This window comes from Rhea pennata, chromosome 2 (genome assembly GCF_028389875.1).
Source record: "Rhea pennata isolate bPtePen1 chromosome 2, bPtePen1.pri, whole genome shotgun sequence".
In the NCBI taxonomy this organism is placed as follows: domain Eukaryota; kingdom Metazoa; phylum Chordata; class Aves; order Rheiformes; family Rheidae; genus Rhea; species Rhea pennata.
Genome location: NC_084664.1, coordinates 114,820,083 through 114,840,731, shown reverse-complemented (window position 1 = coordinate 114,840,731; position 20,649 = coordinate 114,820,083). Strand labels below are relative to the sequence as shown.

At 39.9% G+C, this 20,649-nt stretch overlaps 1 protein-coding gene across 1 annotated transcript in view; it reads left to right on the top strand.

The window, feature by feature from the left end:
* Positions 1 to 219: 219 nt before the first annotated feature.
* The window catches only part of NPC1 (NPC intracellular cholesterol transporter 1), a 29,689-nt gene continuing 9,259 nt past the window's right edge, over positions 220 to 20,649 (top strand). Inside the window, exons 1-14 of the mRNA XM_062570222.1 lie at positions 220 to 342; positions 7,587 to 7,709; positions 8,931 to 9,037; positions 9,695 to 9,870; positions 10,838 to 11,005; positions 11,637 to 11,886; positions 13,965 to 14,041; positions 14,671 to 15,041; positions 15,390 to 15,616; positions 16,141 to 16,241; positions 17,208 to 17,310; positions 18,263 to 18,452; positions 18,883 to 19,065; positions 19,768 to 19,882. Of these exons, the coding sequence (XP_062426206.1) occupies positions 280 to 342; positions 7,587 to 7,709; positions 8,931 to 9,037; positions 9,695 to 9,870; positions 10,838 to 11,005; positions 11,637 to 11,886; positions 13,965 to 14,041; positions 14,671 to 15,041; positions 15,390 to 15,616; positions 16,141 to 16,241; positions 17,208 to 17,310; positions 18,263 to 18,452; positions 18,883 to 19,065; positions 19,768 to 19,882 (2,254 nt within the window). The 5' untranslated portion in view covers positions 220 to 279. The remainder of the gene's footprint in view (positions 343 to 7,586; positions 7,710 to 8,930; positions 9,038 to 9,694; positions 9,871 to 10,837; positions 11,006 to 11,636; positions 11,887 to 13,964; positions 14,042 to 14,670; positions 15,042 to 15,389; positions 15,617 to 16,140; positions 16,242 to 17,207; positions 17,311 to 18,262; positions 18,453 to 18,882; positions 19,066 to 19,767; positions 19,883 to 20,649) is intronic.

Sequence of the window (20,649 nt, the reverse complement as noted above, 5' to 3'; positions counted from 1 at the left end):
CGGCGGGGCGGCGCGCGGGGGGCGGTGCCGCGGGGCGGGGCGGCGGCGGCGGTTGGCGCAGGCGGGCGGGCGGGCGGGCGCGGCCCCCGCCGCCGCTCGAAGGGGCCCGCTGCGGGGCGGGCGGTATCGCCCGGGCCGCCCAGGGGCGGCCCTTCCGGACCTGCGCGGGCGCTGCCGGCGGCCGCTTGCCCGCCTCCTTCCCCGCCGCCCTGCGCTCGGCCGGCAGCGGCGTCCCGGTGCTGCTGCTGCTGTCGCCGCCGCGTCCCTGCCCGCGCCGCCATGGGGACCCCGCGAGGCGGCCTCGGCCTGCTCGCCCTGCTGCTGCTGCTGTGGCCCGGGCGGGTGAGAGCCGGCCGGGAGAGGGAGCGGGAGGCCGGGCCGGGGCCGGCGGCCGTCCGGTGGGGCTTGGGGCTCGGGGAAGGGGCGGCCGCGAGGGAAGGTGCCGGTGGGGGGCGGCGGCGCCCCCCGGCCGCCCGCCCGCCCGCGGTGCCGCCTCTCGGCTGTGCGTGGCGGGGAAGTGGCCGCAGCGGGGGGAGGGAGCAGAGGAGCTGCCCGGGGGGTGGCTGCCCCGTCAGCGGGGCGCGGGGGGAGCTCCGGCGTGGTGCCCAGGCGTCTCTCGCTTACGCCTGCGGCTTCTCCCTCCCTTTCCCGGCGCTCCTCTGACCAACGCTGCGGGAAGCCGCCGTGCAACAGGAGAAACTTCTTGGGGGGCGGCGGGGAGCTTCGAAGCAAAAAGTCCTGGTGCAGGATTTACCCGGCTGTTCAGCGAGCCGCTTTGGGAGCGCTTGCTGTGCGAAAACAGGTGTGCTGAAGCGCTGTGCAATGCGGACGAAGCAAACTTCTGCCCCGTCCTGCTCTCCCGCTATTGCATGAAAGGGCAGCTGCCTGGGATGCTGCTTTCCTGTGATGTGCCCTGGTTATGCAATGCGTGGTGCATGTGAATAGCTGTGAAGTCACATGTTCCTGCAGGGGGTTGTGTATGTCATCAGCGCCTGGTTTGGTTTGCTTTAAGTATTTCTTATGCTAGGTGATAGCTTCCTGGAAGTAATGGAACTTGTAATAAGACCTATACTATCTGTTGCTGTGCTAGTACAAAGAGTATATGTTTTTGAAAAATTTAAGGAATAAACTAGACTTGTTCTTTGCAAATTTACTGTAAAAGAGAGTAAGGTGAAACCTTAACTTCCTTCCAGTTAGGTCTTGGTTGTATTTTGTTTATGCTATGGTTTTAGGTAGGAAAAAGATATTCCATGTTTCTCCAGAGAAACAAGCTTGAGATACTCCTGAAGTGTCTTTCTTTCATCTTCTAACTGGTTAGAAATGTACTCTCCAGATCGGGTTTTATGCTTGACAAACCTGCCAGTTTAAACGGGTTATTTCATGTGTACTTGCTTTCTTCTGTTTTAGTACCCTTTTCAAACAGCCTTTAAAGAGCTTCAACAGAGAACTATATGCATGTACTCCCCTATTACACAGGAGAAATGGATATTTACTAATGACTTGATCTCCAGGTGGGTAGGTAATGAACTTAGCATCTTCCCAACACTCCTCTATGTAATCCTTTGGGAAAGAGACCTTGCAGCATAACAACAAGGTGTGTCCTAGGCTGGTGAGGAAAAAAAAGTGCTTTACCTTGTCTGATGACAGAATGCTCAACTTGAGCTTGAATGAAGTTCCCTTAAGGTTTAGAGGATCCTTGTAGAGCAGTGTCTGTGGCTTTGTGGTCCACAGGAAGTTCATATTGCAAAATGACTTCACAAAACAAATGTATGTGCCTAATCCAAGAAAGAAAAATGGAAGTGAGGGGGGAGTGAAAACAAACTTCATTACCATTTGTTGCTGCTAATGTTTATTTTCAGCCAAATACTGTATAAAGGTGGCCTCAGTATCCTTCAAAGAGAAATTGGTCTTTTGGTTAGTCTGAGTGTAGTGTTAGATAATGCTTGCAAAAGAGAAGTATCATAAAGGTGCACTTGTCTTCTCCCTTAAGTATACAGGTAACATAATAATTGCATGCTTTCAATTTTACTGTATATAAACCAGAGGGCACTCTGTTACTGCACTTATGCTTCATGTGAAAACATAGAGTGGCACTTCAATTTGTGAAAGTGTAATGAAAGGTTGCAGTGAACTTGAAGTCTTCAGGCTGTGTAAGAGGTAACTTGTCTCTGAACAAGGCATGCTATGAAACTTGTGCCAGGTAACCTATTGCAGGTTGATACTTAACTGCATATTAACATCTAAATATTACACTGCAGGTCTCCTTGACTCCTTTTTTCTCTTCTTCTAAATGGGTTAATTTAAATTGTGGATTTAAGGGAGGATGAGATCTTGAAACTTCTGTTGCCTCATGAACATCTGTTAAGGTACTAGACTACATCTTGTGTGATTAATGCCAGATGTTTCACTGATATGTAACAATACTAAAACACAGGCTGTCAAATTAGTGGGTAAGCAAAGCTGAACACTTGTTCCCACTGGCAACTAGGATCTGAAGCTGTAGGATCAAATTAGCTTGAGTGCTTCCAAAAGCCTGTTGGATTAGAGGTAGGTTCTCTTGCTGAATGGCCTGGTCTGCAGTTATGTGTGGTATTACCTGACCTGCAGTGTAAAGTTCTGAAATCTGTATAGAGGAACTTGTTTGGCAGGGATGGCAACATTGCTCCAGAATAAAACATTAAGAGTAGTTATTTCTGCAAAACTGGGAGTGACTTCTTTCTGGCTAGAAAGTAGGGAAGAGATGAATGTGAAGTGAATAACTAGTAGAGCTAAGTAATGCTTTCTTGTGCAGTAGCCAAAGCCATTCATATCCATATTGTGCAGTATCATTATTTGTCCTCTACAGGACATCATAGGTATTTCAGTACAGACTTTAACTGCAGACAGCTTCTAGTTAGGAGCCCTGCACTTTCTTGATAGTGTACTGTAATTCTGTCTCTTATTTCTCTCTCCTCTTCCCCCCCCCCCTCCAAAAAAAAGCCAAACTGCTGTTGGTTAACACCAACTGGCTTCCACAAATACTGAGTTCTTACTGCAACTTTCTTCTTAATGAGTCTCTGTGGCATCCAAGGATATTACCTATACTTGGCATAACTCTGGCCACCAAAGCAAGACCCAGTTCTAGGACTTGTTAATTATTATTATTATATTTATTTTACAAAAGGAAATGACCCATTTTTGTATGGGCAAAGGAAAAAGAAAGCTAGATGGCAAATCTTGTTGCTGGGTTGGCTGTCTTTGAAGAAATTGATAGTCTCTTCCAGTAAGAATAGAAGCCAGTAAGGTTTCCTTTAGCCTGTGTACCGCTCCTCCTGCAGAGTACTGTGTGTAGGCTGCTGGATAATGTAAAACTATTGGGGCAGATCTGCCAACTTAACCTGGTCACTTCTTTCCATAAACTTGACCTTGCCGCTTGTTAAAGATTATGTAGTACTGACTGTTTAATTTATCAAACTAGGGAGCAATATTGTTTATTAAAAGTGATACAGCCTAGACAGTTAAGTGCTTCTGTGGGGCAAAAGGAAAGTATGCTGTTTTTAGTCTCTTTTCTTGCCTTACAAGGTTCCAGATGTAAAATCATGCTAGATAAAGGAGGGAAAAACAGCTGTATCTGCTGTTGACTCTTCTCATACATTCCTAATCTTAATTTTAAGAGCTGAACACAATGCTGACTTGTTGTCTGGTATTTGCAAAACTGCAGAAAGTCACTGTTTCTATAAACAGCAGCATCATTGTTCTTTGTCTGCCTAACAGTTATGTATTCATTTGCTCAGTAATGACTAACTCTGCTAGAACCATTATATTGATCTGTTTCAACATACAGTTGAAGAAACTTAGACTTAAGTAAATGTGTTATGATCTGTTGGAACAGTAGTCTTATTACAAACAAATGATGCCTTGGACTAGGAATAAAGATGTCAACTTGTCTCTTTGTGTAGAACCTTGCTAGTCAGGAAATGCCCATATGAGCTCTTTAAAGTCCTTTGTTGGGACTCCTAGAGCCCAGTCTACTCTCAACTGAGGTGAAGTCTCTCCTCAAGCAGAATAGTTCTAACAGAAGCAGAAATAAGCTGTGAGCACTTACGGATGTACTAAAGTCTAGTCATTGTACTGCCAGATGGCTTTTAAGCTCTGCTGGAGGCAAGGAGGAAAGGCCTTAATTTCAGGTTATGACTGGGTTGCAAAGTCCTTAAGGAAGTCTGTCTTTAAAATTATGGGGGACTTAGTAATAATGTAAGACACTCACATTAGAGCCTTGCAGAGTAGCTTGTCTTGTTTAGAAGGGAGTTGTGTTAAAACACAGTTCATTTAGTCTTGGGGTAGTGAGGGCTTTCATCTGTTGAAGATGATTGTTCACTTAGATTTAAGTGATTTGAAAGTGTGATGACTCTGCAACTAGTAGCTTTGTTTATGTGGCTTACAGCCACACTTTAATTTCATATCTTGATATTTGTAGGAATACTGGTAACAGTAAAGACAAGTGATATTAAGATCTTTTTGATGCAGCAGAAAGTATGTCTCATTTTATATCTTACTCTGACCTTTACTAGAGGAGTTTGGGGAAGAAATTTCAGCTATATCTTATCAATAGTAGAGTAGTTATTTAGTTACTTGTGATATCCCTGAAGATTGGAAGGAGACTAGCCCTCACCTCCATAACTTGTGGCTGAATCATCTGAGGAGCATGCAGTTAACTTGTTAACAGCCAAAAACTATTGGTGACCTCAGACTACTAACTTCGAATTATTTGGCTTTTCGTTTTTGGTGTACTGACTTTGCACGACCACTGTAAAACATAAAACTATGGCCTTATCAGTTCTGAGAACAATTTCTAACTTACCTTGCATTAGTGAGATCCTGTAGGTTGTGGCATAAAACTATCTAAATTTAACTTTCACCAAAATTGAATATTCAGTGTTCATACTGAAATAAGATGTGGCATTCTAGTAAGTAGGTTTAGACCTGAGTGTTCTTTTCTTAGTTAGAAAGCAACTGACCTTTTTGTCTTTAAATAAGGTGAAGTTTGATAAGAATGTTAATTTTCCGTATTAGGTTTTATCCATGTGGAACTCAAACTGTTTTCAGAGCCATATTCCTACCTACTTAAATTACACAACTGTAAACTAACACTGATACAGCAAGATGGGATATTTTTGGCTTATCTTGTTGGTTTTACTGAATTACTACTTGTCATGACCAAGTGCTTGTGCTGAGTAAGCTGCTTTATGTTCCACTCTGAAAACGATGTCAAGATAACCTTCTAGGTGAACCTATAGGCCACTGCATTATGACTTAATATAACATGTATTATTTTAGTGTTTCTGTGTAGTTTTATGCAGGAAAGCATTAACTTGAGATGTAGATAAGCTTTGTTTCAAGGCAGGTTGTCAGTGAGCTTGAAGTAGCAGAAGTCTCCTTTAAGTCTTTTTATAAAAAGCTATCTGGACAAGCAACTCTATATGGGGTAAAACTGGTAGTGCAAAAAATCTATTTTTTTCTTCTAGTAGAATTAAATTCTTTCATAAAGAGTAGACTGATAACTTTTATTAAAGCCTGCAGAGTTGACCAAGATCTAGTGTTCATTACTAGATTACAGGACCTCATGAAGCATATAGAATTAGTGTCTTTGATTGCAAACTATTCTAGACCAAATGTTAGAGACCAGCCTGTGATGGAGAGAATAAAAAAAGAATTGTCCAGTTATTGTAGTAATAGTAGCTCTAAATCCTTCCTGACTTTTTGCAGGAATAGCAATAAATACTGAATTTGTACTTCTTTAAAAAGTATGATTGAGTCTGACATGGGTACTTGTAAGCACTTAACCTTCTTGCTTCTGCCACTAATAGATTGTTTGCTGTTAGAACTGAGCTTACATAGCTGTGAGGAAGCAGAGATGAAGACACTAATTTAAATGTCTATACATAAAATAGTTGTTCTGTTTGGGCAGATTAATATATAGTTCCTGTTAAAATAGTCTCCTAGCTGTTCTGGGAGTATAATTTTTTTGCTTGAGCATTGTGTACTCAGCACTTAAAAAGTGCAGCCTTAAAGGGATGCTTGTCAGCAAAGGCATAAAAATATGATAACACTAACAACCAGCTACAGGTTTAGCCAGAAGAAATTCTAAAGCAGACAACAAAGTGATCTGTATGGGTGATACTTAACTGACTCTTGGCCCTGGCTTCATAGTGACTAATTTTATTGGGCTACATTGCCTAGTTAGAGGAAGGAAGTAATTCTAACAAGTTCAGGTAAATTGGTGACATTCTGTCTCAGAAAAATGTTCCAATTTCCAGTGTGCTTATTGGAGGACTGCTGGTGCTATTCAGCACAAAAATGGATATTGTGGGAGCACTACTGTAATTTTGGGTAGCTGTTGGGTTATGAATGGAGCCTTTCAGGGCCCTCTGGTCAGTAAACTGTTTTCATGGTCAAGCACAAAGCAAAGTACTTTGTCCTTGCAGTGTAAGTGTATGGTGCTGCTACAAATGTTAGTCAAGGCTGTTCGGGAGATTAAAAAAAAAAAAAAAAAAAAAAAAAAAAAGAATAGTTCAGTTTTCTTAACTGTATCATGCAATCTTTTGATCAGAGCTTGTAGAAGCAGAGTGGATGTTTGTGCAGCTGGCATTCTGCTTGCAAGCCAGATGCTTACTAAAACCTTGGAGCTACGTTAAAACTTTTACTGTAAACCAACTTTTGTTATTTCATTGTTCCATAACTGTTTAAACTTTTAGAAATCATCTTAGTTTAGAACTGTAGGTGTTTTATCAGTCCCACTGAATATAAACTTATGGCATCACTAATGTGATTTTTTTTTTCAATTCTTTTGTCTTTGCCCGCAACGAACCAACTCCTGAATGTTTCAGTAATCCCTTATAGCTTAAGTATCTTTAAATGACACTTTGGTCCTTGTTGCTGTGCACCTTGATCTAGTCTTATGCTCAAATACCATATTAAGTGCCATTAGAAAGTTCATCTTGAATTTGTTGCAGTACAGGAGACATTATGGTAAAGGAAGAGCTGTTAAATTCTGCTTCAGAATCCTCGTTCTAATTTTGATGCTTCCTTTTGAAATTTGTCATAATAAGTAAGTGGGCCTACAGAAAGGGCTAAGAGGTGGCAGAGAGAGCTGAAGTACTGCAATATAAGTAGTGTCCCATAGTGTACCAAGTCACTGGACACAAAATGACAACTTAGTCCATACTCTGTGTAGTCCTATGTGAACAAACTACTTTCTATGTTGCCTTGTAATTGGAGATGCTTTTAAAGTCTCAGTTTACCTTTTACTTCAATATCCCATGATCTCTCTATCTTAGCCCACTAGAATGGGCAAAGAAGACTGGGAAGCTGACCAGGAGATCACAGTAAGAATGTATGCCAGGTCAGAAACTCATGCCTCTCGGTGAGTTTTGTATGGTAATACAGGTTACTGATAATTCAAATTTAGCAATAAGTTGCTTTCAAGGAATAAATATCTAGATAAGTTATCTAGTCTGGACTGTAAATGACTTTGAAATGTTAACACCAAGTTTCTCAACTACTGGCAACTGTTCCTTGCAGTTAATCGGTTATCTTGTGTTGATTAGGTATTTCCACAATCATGTGTCTGGTATGGGGAATGTGGAATTGCCTCTGGAGACAAGAGATACAACTGTGCTTATAATGGACCACCAATACCACTACCAAAGGATGGCTATGACTTAGTACAGGTAAGCTGCTTCTGAAGATCTGCTACTAAAAGATAATTCCCTTTTGCTTTAGAGTCCTGTACTGGGTTCTAGTGGGGCTGTGCTATACTGCTTTGTGGGGTTTTCATCTTCTAATCATGTTTAGGATGTACAGATAGCCCTTTTTCTTGGCTACACCTCAGCCTCCAGCTGTGTGAAGGTAACATCTTTGAACCCTGAACAGGAGCAGATATAAGTCTCTAAAGTATGTCTTTTACAGACTTTCACAAACATAACTTTATGGATTTGTTGCACTTTCCTGCATGTTTTTCACTGCTTAGAGTCCTAAGAACAGTCTGACTAAAGAGCATTCAAAACTGACTCATTTCCTACTAAATAGCTCTGCTGTTCTGATCTCTGAAGTGCAAGGCTAAAACTATATATTTTCTGCTTTCAGAGGACTGTTCTTGATCTCTCACTTATCTGGGTTGGTAGTAACTGACACTGATCACTCAAATGGAGCAATCTTGGACAAAGTTCAGTCCTCTTTTTACCTCTGCCTAGTATGAGAACTGATTTGTTGCCATATGTGGGCTTAGGTGTCAAAGCAAACAAAAATGAAGTTAAAATTGCTTGTGGATTTGGTGCATACAGTGGGATCATATTGTCAAACTTCCCTTCTGGCAGTTGCAGTTAAAGCAACTGTAGAATTAAGTAGTAGTTTTGGCTGGTGGCAGCAGCAGTAACTTAAACATAGTAAGCCAGCTATGTTGCACTCTTTTTGAAGACTTGATACACAGTTTTTATCTGTAAAAATGTTGCTTCTGTAAACTGAATATGAAAAGTCTTCCAAGTAATCAGTGATTTTGATTAGTGAGTTGTCTTCTGTGACTTAGAGAATCTAATATCCCTTAATATAGATTCTAGATAATCTTCAGAAATACTTTCAACTTGGATGGATAAACATGTGTTGTGTTCTTACTGTTAGACTCTTCAATACCATTATCATTCTATTTATAGACTGACTAAAGCTCCTTCAGATGAGCTTTAGTCAAAGAAAGTTGTGCTTTGAAGCAAAACAGTTCTTCCTTCTATTCTCCAATGAATCTCACTTTGGTAAGGCTCTCTCTGTGCATCTTGTACAACTACTGTTACCTCTGAAATATGCTGAAGCAGAACCCATAACTATAAGAAGAAGTTTTGAAGTTTTAAACATGCTTTTTCTCACTTCCCATCCTTAACTAAATGCTATTTTTATTTAAGGAACTATGTCCAGGTTTATTCTACGGCAATGTTAGCACTTGCTGTGATGTTCCTCAACTTCAGACTTTGAAAAATAACTTGCAGCTGCCTCTGCAGTTTCTCTCCAGGTATGGTGAATGGCTAAGTGACTAGAGCTTTGAAACCTAATATGCTTTATTAGCTGCTTGTGCTTGAGTACATTGGAGAAGATGTAACAACGTCACTTAAAGGCTTATTGGGATGAGCTTTGAGACTTCCTCCTCCATATCGGGAGGCTTTAACTCCAGGAACAACTACTTAGGATTAGGTTAGCTGGTAGAAGAAATGCTGGCATAGTTTGTCTCAAGGTACTGTGTTTATTTGTAATGAAGTCTCCAGCAAAAGATGAACACTGAACAGAATGAACAGAACCCTGTTCAGACTCTGATTCTAGTAGTCTCTTCTGAAGCTGCCTGTTGATTTGAGAGGCTTAAATTGACTCCTGTGATACTGGTCAGAAGTCTTTATGCTAGTAGCAAAGCTTTCTTAACTTCTGGTTGGCTTTGTTTATTTTGGACAGAGTGTTCTCCTTGGGAGTGATGTTGATGCTAGTAATGAGTATTCAACCTTTTTACAGCACTAAATATTGTATAGCTAGTTAAAAGTAAACTGCAACACTGAAATGTTCTCGTTCTGTCACTCTTATCAGATAGTATCTACATTTCCTGTGGAGGTCACATCTGATATACCTTGTATTTTCAAGTTCTTTCTTAATCTGATTGCTGTTCATTTGACTTCTTTCCCAGATGTCCATCGTGTTTTTATAACTTAATTAATCTCTTCTGTGAACTGACTTGCAGTCCAAATCAGTCTGACTTTTTGAATGTTACAAACACCATACCTTATTATGATCCAATTAAAAAAGAGAACAAAACAAGCATCACAGAGCTGCAATACTTCATTGGAGAACGCTTTGCAAATGGTAAGAAAACACTGGGTTAATGTGGTGAGTTTATGTAGTGAGTTTAGTTCAAACTCTTCTCACCCAGGCTGTTGTTATCAAGGTAACTTAATATAGCATCCAGTCACCTCCCTGGAAGAACTGGGAGAAGAAGAAACAACACTCCAGTGACCCTCTAAACTTTAAGGCATTAAATAGGAGGTGGTGGTGGTGGTGGTGGGACCTACCAGCATCATAAAACTGCTAGAACAGTAACTGGTTTCTGTGTGGGAGACATCACATGAGCACCTTTTATAGTAGTGTTTTTTTGAAGGTTTAGCTGAGAGTAGGAATCTGCTGTACAAATTATAATATTTGATAGCCCTGGAGACTTTAATTTAAAACTTGCTGCAAGCTGCTGCATGTCCAAAGCCTACTACCTGATATTGAAATTGTCTAGCGGGTATGGCAGTGACAGTTTGCACACAATGCACTGCAGATCTTTAGATGCATCTGCTGCTCTTGAACTGCTCTAGTCTCTTTCAAAAAAAAAAAAAAAATGGAAGGACAAACTGAGATCACTTGCTATAAAATGAGAACACAAGCTGAAAACACTGATATAACTCATATGCCTCTTGCACAGTAATCTTTAGCCTAACTTGGTTGTAACAAGGCTTACACTTTAAATGACTTGTATCACTTATGTCATAACTTCCCCATACCGAGGAACTTTAAACTGTTAGATTAGGTACTGTTCCCCTGTAACAATCAATTCTAGTGTAATGCAGTTTCAGGTAGCCTATTTGGATGAAGACAGCTGTAACAAAGCATTGCGGCATTGAACACTAAACTGGAAGCAATATTTCACTGTCTTAATCTTTCCTTTGAAAGACACAGGTATTCTGTTCTTTAAACTCAGTGAATGAGTCTACTTGTTTCTCAAGCTTGGAATGCTCACTTAAGTTATACCATTAGTTTAAAGACTTACATCTTAATCTACTCTTCCTAGCAATGTATAATGCTTGCAAAGATGTAGAAGCTCCATCAAGTAACGATAAAGCACTGGGGCTGCTGTGTGGGAAGGATGTCAAGGACTGCAATGCTACCAACTGGATTGAGTTCATGTTTAGTAAGGACAATGGACAGACTCCTTTTAACATTATTCCTGTCTTCTCAGGTAGGAAACTGGATTTTCCTTACTTATGAAGCTCTTGTCAGAGGCTGTGTGCTATAACTAGTATACCAATTTGTTAAACAGAACTCGGTCAGTAAGCAGCTTACTGACCATTTCTACAACTCTGAGGGATGAACTGGGTTAAAACTGGATAGCTTGTTTTCCTTAGTTTCCAAGGCAATATCCTGACCTCTTACCATCTCTTTTGAAGGGGCCTATTAGATACTTTGTCTGAAGAGACAGTGGAGAATTAAACTGGCGAGCAAAGTAGGAGGCTTGCATTTAAAACTGTCATCTATACTTAGCGTATGACTCAAGAGTCAGCTCTTGTTATGGAAAAAGGCAATGGCTTCCTTGCTATAAGACCAGCAAACCTAATTTTATATGGAGTCCTTAACTTATATGGTAGCATACCACATGTGGGTTGGTATATCTAGTCACCTGAAGTGCTTCCTAAAGGCCTTCAACTTTACAGAAACCTCTCCCTCAAACTCTGGCTAAATCTAGTGACTTTGGAAGAAGATAGAAAGGGAGGTTCATTTGTTAAGCTGGGAGATCTGTTGTGAAGATCTAAATTTCTACTTGGTGAATTAGCTTTGTAACTTGTGATTCATTGTGTTTTTTTTTTTTTCAGATGTTCCTGTCCATGGAATGAATCCTATGAACAATGCTACAAAAGGCTGTAATGAGCCTATGGATGATTCGACAGGACCATGCAGCTGTCAGGACTGTTCAATTGTTTGTGGTCCAAAACCTGAACCACCACCACCACCTGCTCCATGGCTTCTGTTTGGTTTAGATGCTGTGTATGTCATCATGTGGATCTCCTACATGGGATTTCTACTCATATTTTTTGCACTTGTCTTTGGGGTCTGGTGTTACAGGTAGGCATTCAAATGTTAAGCTCTAACAGTAGTTTATTATATGATGATAGCTTGCTTTGCCCAGGGCATGGTTTTTATGTCTAAAATATCTCAGCTGGAAGTCACGTTCTGTGGCAGATACTCACTAATAAGGAGTGCTATAACCCTAAAAGCATGTTGCAGAAAGTGAGTGCAGGAAGCTATTGATGTAGAATCTCTATAGCTTGCCTACCTACAAGATCAAATGAGTAGACTGCTTTTAAAAGTATGAACTTGGAAGTATGCAAAAGTCTGAAACTGCATTTATTCCTCTCATCTGACTTGAAACCTTTTTAAAGGGAATTAAATCTTTGATATGTTAGTCATCATGAAACTTTACACACTTGAAGGGATTTCATATTGTTTTTATGACTCAAAGCCTGCTTTAGGACCAATGTGCTACAAGAAATTTCATACAAATTAGTAAAAATGCAATCCTGTTTCCTTAAACTAACTCTTCCTTAAGTTGTAATTGGAGTGAGCTGAAAATTCAGTGTGGAGAGGCCTCTTTACTGCGTACAATGATTCAGGAAAACTTCCTTTACTCTTGGCTATTGTTACATGTGGAACAAAGTACCAGCTCACCATGCTTAGTTGAATGTAATGGGGTGGGGGAAATTGCTGAAAGTGACTTAAAGATAATTGGGTTGGAGGGACTCATTTGGAAGGAGCAGGATGTCAGATACATGCAAATATACATACAATGTGTATACATACATATCTAGTTTTCCTGCAAATTAACAGTAATGCAGATTTTAGACTAATACTGGTAATGAACAATTGCGGTTCTGTTGCATATTAACTCATGACTATATTTTCCTCTTCTGGAAAGCTAAAACTGAGCTTCCAATGATTACAGCATTTTGTAGAGTAATGCTTGCTAAGCAGGCTTCTCTGCTAGACAATGCTTTCTAGTGGTGGTAACAAATCTTTTTATAGCTAACTGTTTGTGTGGGTGTGCTAGCCATCCTTAACAGTGTTTTCCACAGGCTTCTAGTTAATGTTCCTAAGTAGGATAGTGCTTCTTAATCCAACTTTATAAATTCCTGGTCTCAACTGACCAATATGTAATACTATCCCTGTCTACACAGGGAGTTTGAGTTCAGCATTCATGATGTTCAGCAGCCTTGTCAGTAACCTTGCTGAGCAACATCTCTAGTAGAACTTGAATGAAATGGTAGTTTAGCCTTAGCATCAATGCCTCTGTAGTCATCAAACGTCTGTAAAATAGCTTTTTCTGGGACTTCCTGCCAGCAATAAGCCTGTTAGCCATAGTTTGGAGTGATGGCAGTACTTGCTGGAGGATCATCTTTTGTCATCACATACTTGGCCTTTAGATGAAGGTGAAGGCTGTAAATTGAATCGGTTCAAAGGACTGATAACCTTGGAGTGAAGAGGCTCTTCAGTTAGAGTATATGAAATAGTCCTTAAAAGACTTGTAAGGATGTTAAATGTCTAGTTCTTAGCCCCAAATAGCCCTTCATAATTTGGAAACCTTTAATTACCATGCGGAGCTGTAGAACCAGTATGTCTCTTAGGTAGCAGAAAAGATCCTAAGCAATGTATACTGTATCAGAAGTGTTTTATACTGTAATTTAAGGCTTCTTCAAGACAGGGAGAAGGCTTTAATTCCTCTTTCCTTACATCCCCACTTCTCTAGGCTAAATGTCAAACTGTTCACTAATTACATGTAAGGTTTGGGAAAAATGTATGCACTAGACATTTTTGACTTTATTATCAATCTAAATTCTGGTCTGTTTAAGAGCCTTTTTGTGCTGTTTACACTAATGTTCTGAAGCTCCTAAATTTTCTTAAGTTTTCCGTAGAAGCGTGTTCTTGATCTAAACTTGAAGTTCAGCAAATCAGATAAGGCCATAACTTTGTTCTAAAGGATTATAGGAGCTAATGTTCAAGTGGAAAGGGGATGGGAAATAAGATGCCTGTACTTCTGCAGGAGTTTAATGTAAACTTATTACTAGCATTGTGCTTCATTGTCTTACTGCACTGACTGCAAAATGCTTTTTTTCAAGGAGCAGATAACAGCTTCTTCTCTTTTACAGGAGGCGGCATTTTGTCTCTGAATATACACCAATTGATAGCAATATAGCCTTTTCTGTGAATTCTCGTAACGATAATGGTATGTCTGGGATCAGAGTAACAGGTATCTGTCCTGTGGACAGACTTAAACTTCAGCTTTACTAGTCTGTATAGTCTATTCTTACTGTGATTTATTTCACTGTCTTGGTTAGTCTCTGCCTTGTTTTGTGGAGTAGTACATAGTTCTGTTCAGCTAGATGCTGCAAGCCTGAGGTGCAGTCTGTGGGTCTAGCTATGAAAGACAGTCTGTGGGACAGCATGATGCTGTAGTCAAGTTAATCATATTATGACTCAATCATGTTTGTTCAAAGCATAGACACCTTAAGCTGTGCTGTACCTACAGTAGAAGAACTGTAGGTAATTTTGTATAGCAGCTGAGGTAGCAAGTCACTTCAATGCTTGTGTGCCTTTTAGCTTGCTTCCTGGCTCTTACTTGTTGTGACTACTGTCCTAGGACAAGTTTGCATAAGAAGGGGTGTGAGCTGGTCTGTGCCTTTTGACTTCAACCAAGGATTGGTGCCCAGCTCTGAACAGCTGCATAACTGAATAGAGACGCAATTTCTGGTGCTAACTATAGAGCTAGAAAAAAAAAAAAAATCTAAGCCTTTTTAATGGGCTTCAGGAAAATGCTGTTAAACTGGCTGCTCAAGTGTTTGCTTTTCCCGACAGGAAAAATTACCTGTGGTGAAAGGCTTGGTGAAAGATTTGAGAATGGCTTAAGGACAACATTCACATCATGGGGAGCCTTCTGCGTTAGGAATCCACGCCCTGTTATTCTTTTCTCTGTGATCTTCATTGTCATGTGCTCTTCAGGCCTCCTGTATGTTAAAGTAACTACAAACCCTGTAGACCTCTGGTCAGCCTCAAGCAGCCAAGCACGCAAGGAGAAGGAATATTTTGACACCCATTTTGGGCCTTTTTTTCGTACTGAACAACTCATTATTCAAGCCCCCAAAAGCCATGCAGACATTTACTCACCATACCCATCAGGAGCAGATGTGCCTTTTGGGCCTCCACTTGCCAAAGACATTCTCCATCAGGTAAATGACTTCTGAGGAAAAGGAGATCAAAAATATGTTTAACAAGCATAATCGTAGAGTTGGCTTCCATCTATAATGTGATGTGTCCTTTAAAACAACTGCTAAAAATCCTAGTTCTTAAAGTAGCTTTTTCTGAAAACTTGTTTTTGACCTCTCTGCTCGAGGTCAGAACTTGCGAGCTAAGTCCTAATAAGTACTCCTACTGTAAAAACTAAAAATGACTTATGTGATTTTTTTTTTTAGTGTGCTGTTGCCTTTGGATACTGCCAGGAACACTATACACTTAATGCTGTCTTGCAGGAGAAATGTTTTCTTCCACTCTTTAACCATAGTTTGGTTTGATTTCAGGTGCTGGATTTGCAGGATGCTATTGTGAACATAACTGCTTCTTTTGACAATGAGACTGTAAAGCTGAAAGACATTTGCCTGGCTCCTCTTGCTCCCTACAACAACAATTGCACTATACTGAGTGTACTCAACTACTTTCAGAACAGTCACTCTGTTTTAGATCACTCTGTTGGTGATGAGTTCTTTGTCTATGCTGACTACCACACTCACTTCTTATATTGTGTTCGGTAAGCAGTATGGTTGTGTTAAACCACCCCTATTTAAAAATCTGCTCAATACAAAACTAGCTAATTAGTCCCTTTGAACCTCTTGACCCCAATTAAATTTTCAGTTATGTGAAATAGATTCTTTGCATTTCTGTCTTGGTGCTTAAGTAGATGTTGCACTTCAATCAGATTGCAGGCTAAGCTTGGCTTGTTGTGGGCACTGGCTGTGGCTTGCCAGAAGCATGTTTCTCCTAAGCATTTCTCAGCAGCAGAGTTCAGAAGCATAAGATGTGTTAAATGTTCTTAGGCATGAGTACAGTTTTGGAGCTGTCTTCCCAATAGCATCTAAGACAATCCATAGCTTTTATCCAACTAAGCTATAAATTCTTAGAAAATGTAGCACAAAAGCAATGTCTTACTAGAAACTTTCTTATTGCCCTGCTGCCAATAAAGCTGATGTGTTGTAATTCAGTATTTGTTTCTTCCTATGGCTCTGGGCATCAATTGTCAAGTATAAGCTGACAAGTGTATTGCTGGTTTTTTAGGGCTCCAGCATCACTGAATGACACAAGCTTGCTTCACGATCCCTGCTTAGGAACATTTGGTGGGCCTGTCTTTCCATGGCTGGTGATGGGAGGATATGATGGTAGGTGATTAAACACTTTGTGCTCTTAAGTTTAATGAAATCTTGTGTGTGCTGTCTTTGGCATTAAAGTTTCATTCTCTTAACATGGCAGTTAACAAAATTTTTCTGAAATTCCTTTCAAAACTTCCAGTAAGCAAGGATGTTTAATGATTTCCCCTCCCCCCCAAGTATGGACATACTGAAAACATGCAGATAACTACAGAAGTGCCAAATGCAAACACTGTTAATGAAACATACTTGTGCTGTTGAACAGCTGTTCCACTGTTATGAGTGTTCAGTCTGTTTTGGGCTTACTGAAGGATCTCCTCTATCAGAGACTAGAGAAAATATCTCAAGCTGATGTGTTGGGGTGTGAACAGATTTTGTTTTTCAGATGGAACAATCTTTGTCACTGCAGTTTAACAAAGAAGATAAGAATAGATTAAGGTGTTTACAGAAGAAACCCTTCCACAACTATCTCCTGAAAGCAGAATTGTTTAAACAACTTATCCAATAACAGAATTCGACAGATACACTGAACTGAAGTGTGCTAGAACAGCCATTGAAAGCAAACACTTCTGTAAACTGCAGACTTAGCTTGTTCTGAGGCAAAGCTAAGTGCACAAGAGGTATAGTGTATTAGGAAACCACATCCTGTTTCTCATTCTGTTGAAAGTCATAACCACTAGCTATGTAGTAGCCCCCTGTCTAACTATGTGACAGCTTGAGACTTGTTAATATTGAGATGCTGCAGACTTGGCAAAGAATAAATGACTATCTCTGAATACAATCTGTTTATCAACCCTTATTACTGTTACATTAATGTGTCTAATCATGCTGAAGTCTTCGAATAGACTGAATTCAATGGAATTGTGATGCTAGGATTGCTTAGGACAATATTCATTTAAACCTAATTTCTCCTGCATATGCTAGAACATATGTAAGACTTATTTCATAATGCCTGGCAACTTTTTTCCTACTTTACAGATGAAAACTATAACAATGCTACAGCTCTTGTTGTTACTTTTCCTGTCAGCAACTACTATAACGACTCGAGAAAACTGATGAAAGTCTTGGCGTGGGAAAAAGAGTAAGTGTGTTTTTGTATTTTGAAATGCACTTGGTGATACTTAGAATAATCTTAATTTAAACATAAACAAACGAAATGCCTTTGCCTACAACTTCTCAAAACAGCCTTCTAGATGTACTGGGAAGCAGTACTGACTCTGGTCAAAAGACTTCCACTTTGATATGCATTGTTCTCTTGGAGATAGTTACTAGTCAGAATAATATATCTAGTTTAGGAGTACTTGCTGATAAGGCATGTCAAATCCTTGTTGTAAGTGTCTTTGGCTGTGGTGTTATCTATCAGCATTTAAAATTTCTCTTTCGGTCTGCTGGACTCTGGAGGAAAGGTACAGCATTATCCTGTAGTTATTGCACTGTCCATGTTTAAAAACCATCTTGCAAGTAAGGATCCAAAAAACCTGCCTTCATCTAGAGTTAGGTTTTACTGTCTTGCAGAGCTGATGACTGCTTATGGGCCAACAGCTCTGGCTAGTAACTTGGATGAAAGCAAACTCTAGATTTATACCTGGTCTGAGGCTTTCTAGTGTCTACCTGTGGTGCAAGTCCCCTTGAGGTTAAGGCAACTGAAATAAGGCTTAATTGTTAAATGACTGTAGCTTGTTTCAGCACTTCCTGTTCTGTGTACTTTTAAGTCTAGCTTTGTGGAAGACTGCATTTGTGCCTTTAAGTATCTTATGCAAGATAGCTGTTTGTCCTCCAGCTTAAGAGAATGTGAACTATACTTCTTTACAGAGCAATTCTAGAGCTTGACATTAAGATCTAAGGGTGAATAGCCAGCATCCCTCATCTAAGTTTCACAATTAAAATAGTTGAAGATTGGATTCATTGTTTTACCGCAGTATACTCGTGTATGGCACAGATGACTAGAATATACTTTCTGCTATAAAGTTGTCAACTTCTAAGTCTTCCTAATACGATATTTCACCCTTTGAAGTGTGACTGTTCTTTTTTAGGTTTATTAACTTTGTGAGGAACTATGATAATCCAAACTTAAGTATTGCACTTTCTTCTGAACGGAGTATTGAAGATGAGATCAACCGTGAAAGCAACAGTGATATTGGCACTGTTATGATAAGCTATATTGTAATGTTTATGTACATCTCCATAGCTTTGGGACACATCCAGAGCTGCAGAAGACTTCTGGTATGTTTGTGGTTCTCATAACTCTAAACTGAAGTTACAGCTTTTTGACTAGCTCCCTTAGCTTTAAGAGGGTTTTTGAATATAACAGTGTACTGCAACTGTATTTAATCTTGACTCAGAGCATTGAGTTCCAGCCACCTACTACCTTACTTCTCCTAGCTTCTGTCCATTTTGCTTTATTTAGCAATTCATGTGTGCTTCATAAATGAAGATCAGCCTAGGTTAAGATGTGTAATTAACTTGGAGTTTTAAGGTCTGTGGCTTAAGATTTTTATTTATTTATTTATTACATTATCTGACTCTTTTGAAGAGCCAGAATAAGTAAGCTTTTTACCAACTGCCCTAACTTGAGAATACTTTTTTTAACCTTTACTATAAATCTCTTATGTGATGATGCTGGTGTGACTGACAGTCATTACAATCTCTTTAGGTGGATTCAAAGATCTCCCTGGGCATTGCAGGCATCCTAATTGTGCTGAGCTCAGTGGCATGTTCTCTAGGCATTTTCAGCTTCTTTGGAATTCCACTAACACTAATTGTGATAGAAGTCATTCCCTTCTTGGTGCTGGCTGTTGGAGTGGACAACATTTTCATTATAGTCCAGACACTTCAGGTATTTGCGCTTCTGTGCAGTCTTTAATATGTGTCATTTCTGAGGGCTTTTGTCTTGGAGCAGTGGAACGCAGAACTCTGCTCCACCCAGTCTGAGCAGCTCTGGAATCTTGCTGGGTATCTAGTCTTCTTCAAGAGGAGAGCTAAGACAGACATGTGTCTCAAACCAAATAAAAACCTTTAACTGCTGGTTCATACCAAGCTCACTTTACATTTTTTGGTCCATGTTATATGATGTATGTTATGTGATGTACAAATGACTAATACATTTTAAACAGCATTTGGTAGCTCTAATTACTATTGTTCTTAACTTGAAACTTCTGGGCACTAGGATCTTTAATATGGTCTGAAGCTTGCAGTTTAGTCCATGAGACTAGGGACTATTGACACTAGTATTTGAGTAATAAGCTTTCTAACTTGACAGGCTTGACTACCCCCCAAAAAAATAGGTACTGCCTCTGGCAGGTTTGATTCCAGCTGGAGCACTGAACTTGCTTTACAATTTAACTTAAAATAAAGTAATAAGAGCAGCATGAGCCTCCCTCCTGTTGCTTTGTACTAGAGAGACTCTGCATCTTGAATTCATGTTAATGCTGCTAAAATTTTGGAAAACAATTTTGGATGCTAAAATTATTTCATAGACTTGGCTATCATCGAATTTTGAAGTTTTTTAAAACTATAACAAATTACTGCCTTAAAACAGAGAGATGAGCGCCTTCAGGGTGAAACTCTGGATAAACAGATTGGAAGAATCTTGGGAGATGTGGCACCTAGTATGTTTCTCTCATCTTTTTCTGAGACTGTGGCATTCTTCCTAGGTAAGACTTCTACTACACTTGGTGAGAAGTTTTAGAATATGCTTGTAAGAACAAATATGAAGAACTGAAGTGTAAATAAGAACAAACCAAAATTTTCATGCAAGAAGTTTAGCTTAGTAGTTTTTCATTGGTATAAAGATTTAACTTTCTCTCTCCTGGGGGATAGGCAGTCATAGCTCTTCAGAGACTGGCACAACAAGGCCATATTCTATATATAAAAGCTCTAATTCTATTTTTGTCAAGTGCTCATTCAGAAGTCCAGAGCTCTATATAGTATTTGTGGTGACAAACACCTCTAACTTTCACATTAGGAACATACCAAATATCAGGATATACTGACTCCTACATGGCATAAGCAGCATTTTTTTTTGAACACAATGGCAAGATAACATCTGATTCTGTCTGAGGTTGCTCTTGCATACAGTAGGTACTGCAGCATATCACGTGCTAGAACACTTCAAGTTTAAATCAGACTTCTACATGAACTTTTTCTCAGTGTTGTTGCAATTAGTTCAACTTGCATTGGCTGGCTTCTTAGTGGAGTAAAATCTTGCTCCGCAGCACTCCTTAACAAGTACCTTATACAGCCTGCATGCAACTAGCAGCTCTGTAGTTGAGGAATGTCTTAAGCTAGTGTTTTCCTTTGCACAGCCTTAATGCTGACACACAGATCAAAGATGGCTGTCTTACCTAGATGGCTTGGCTTTCCTCAGCTTGATGGGGAGAGAATGGGAAGTGCTTGTTTTGCTATACAGCTAAATCTTCAT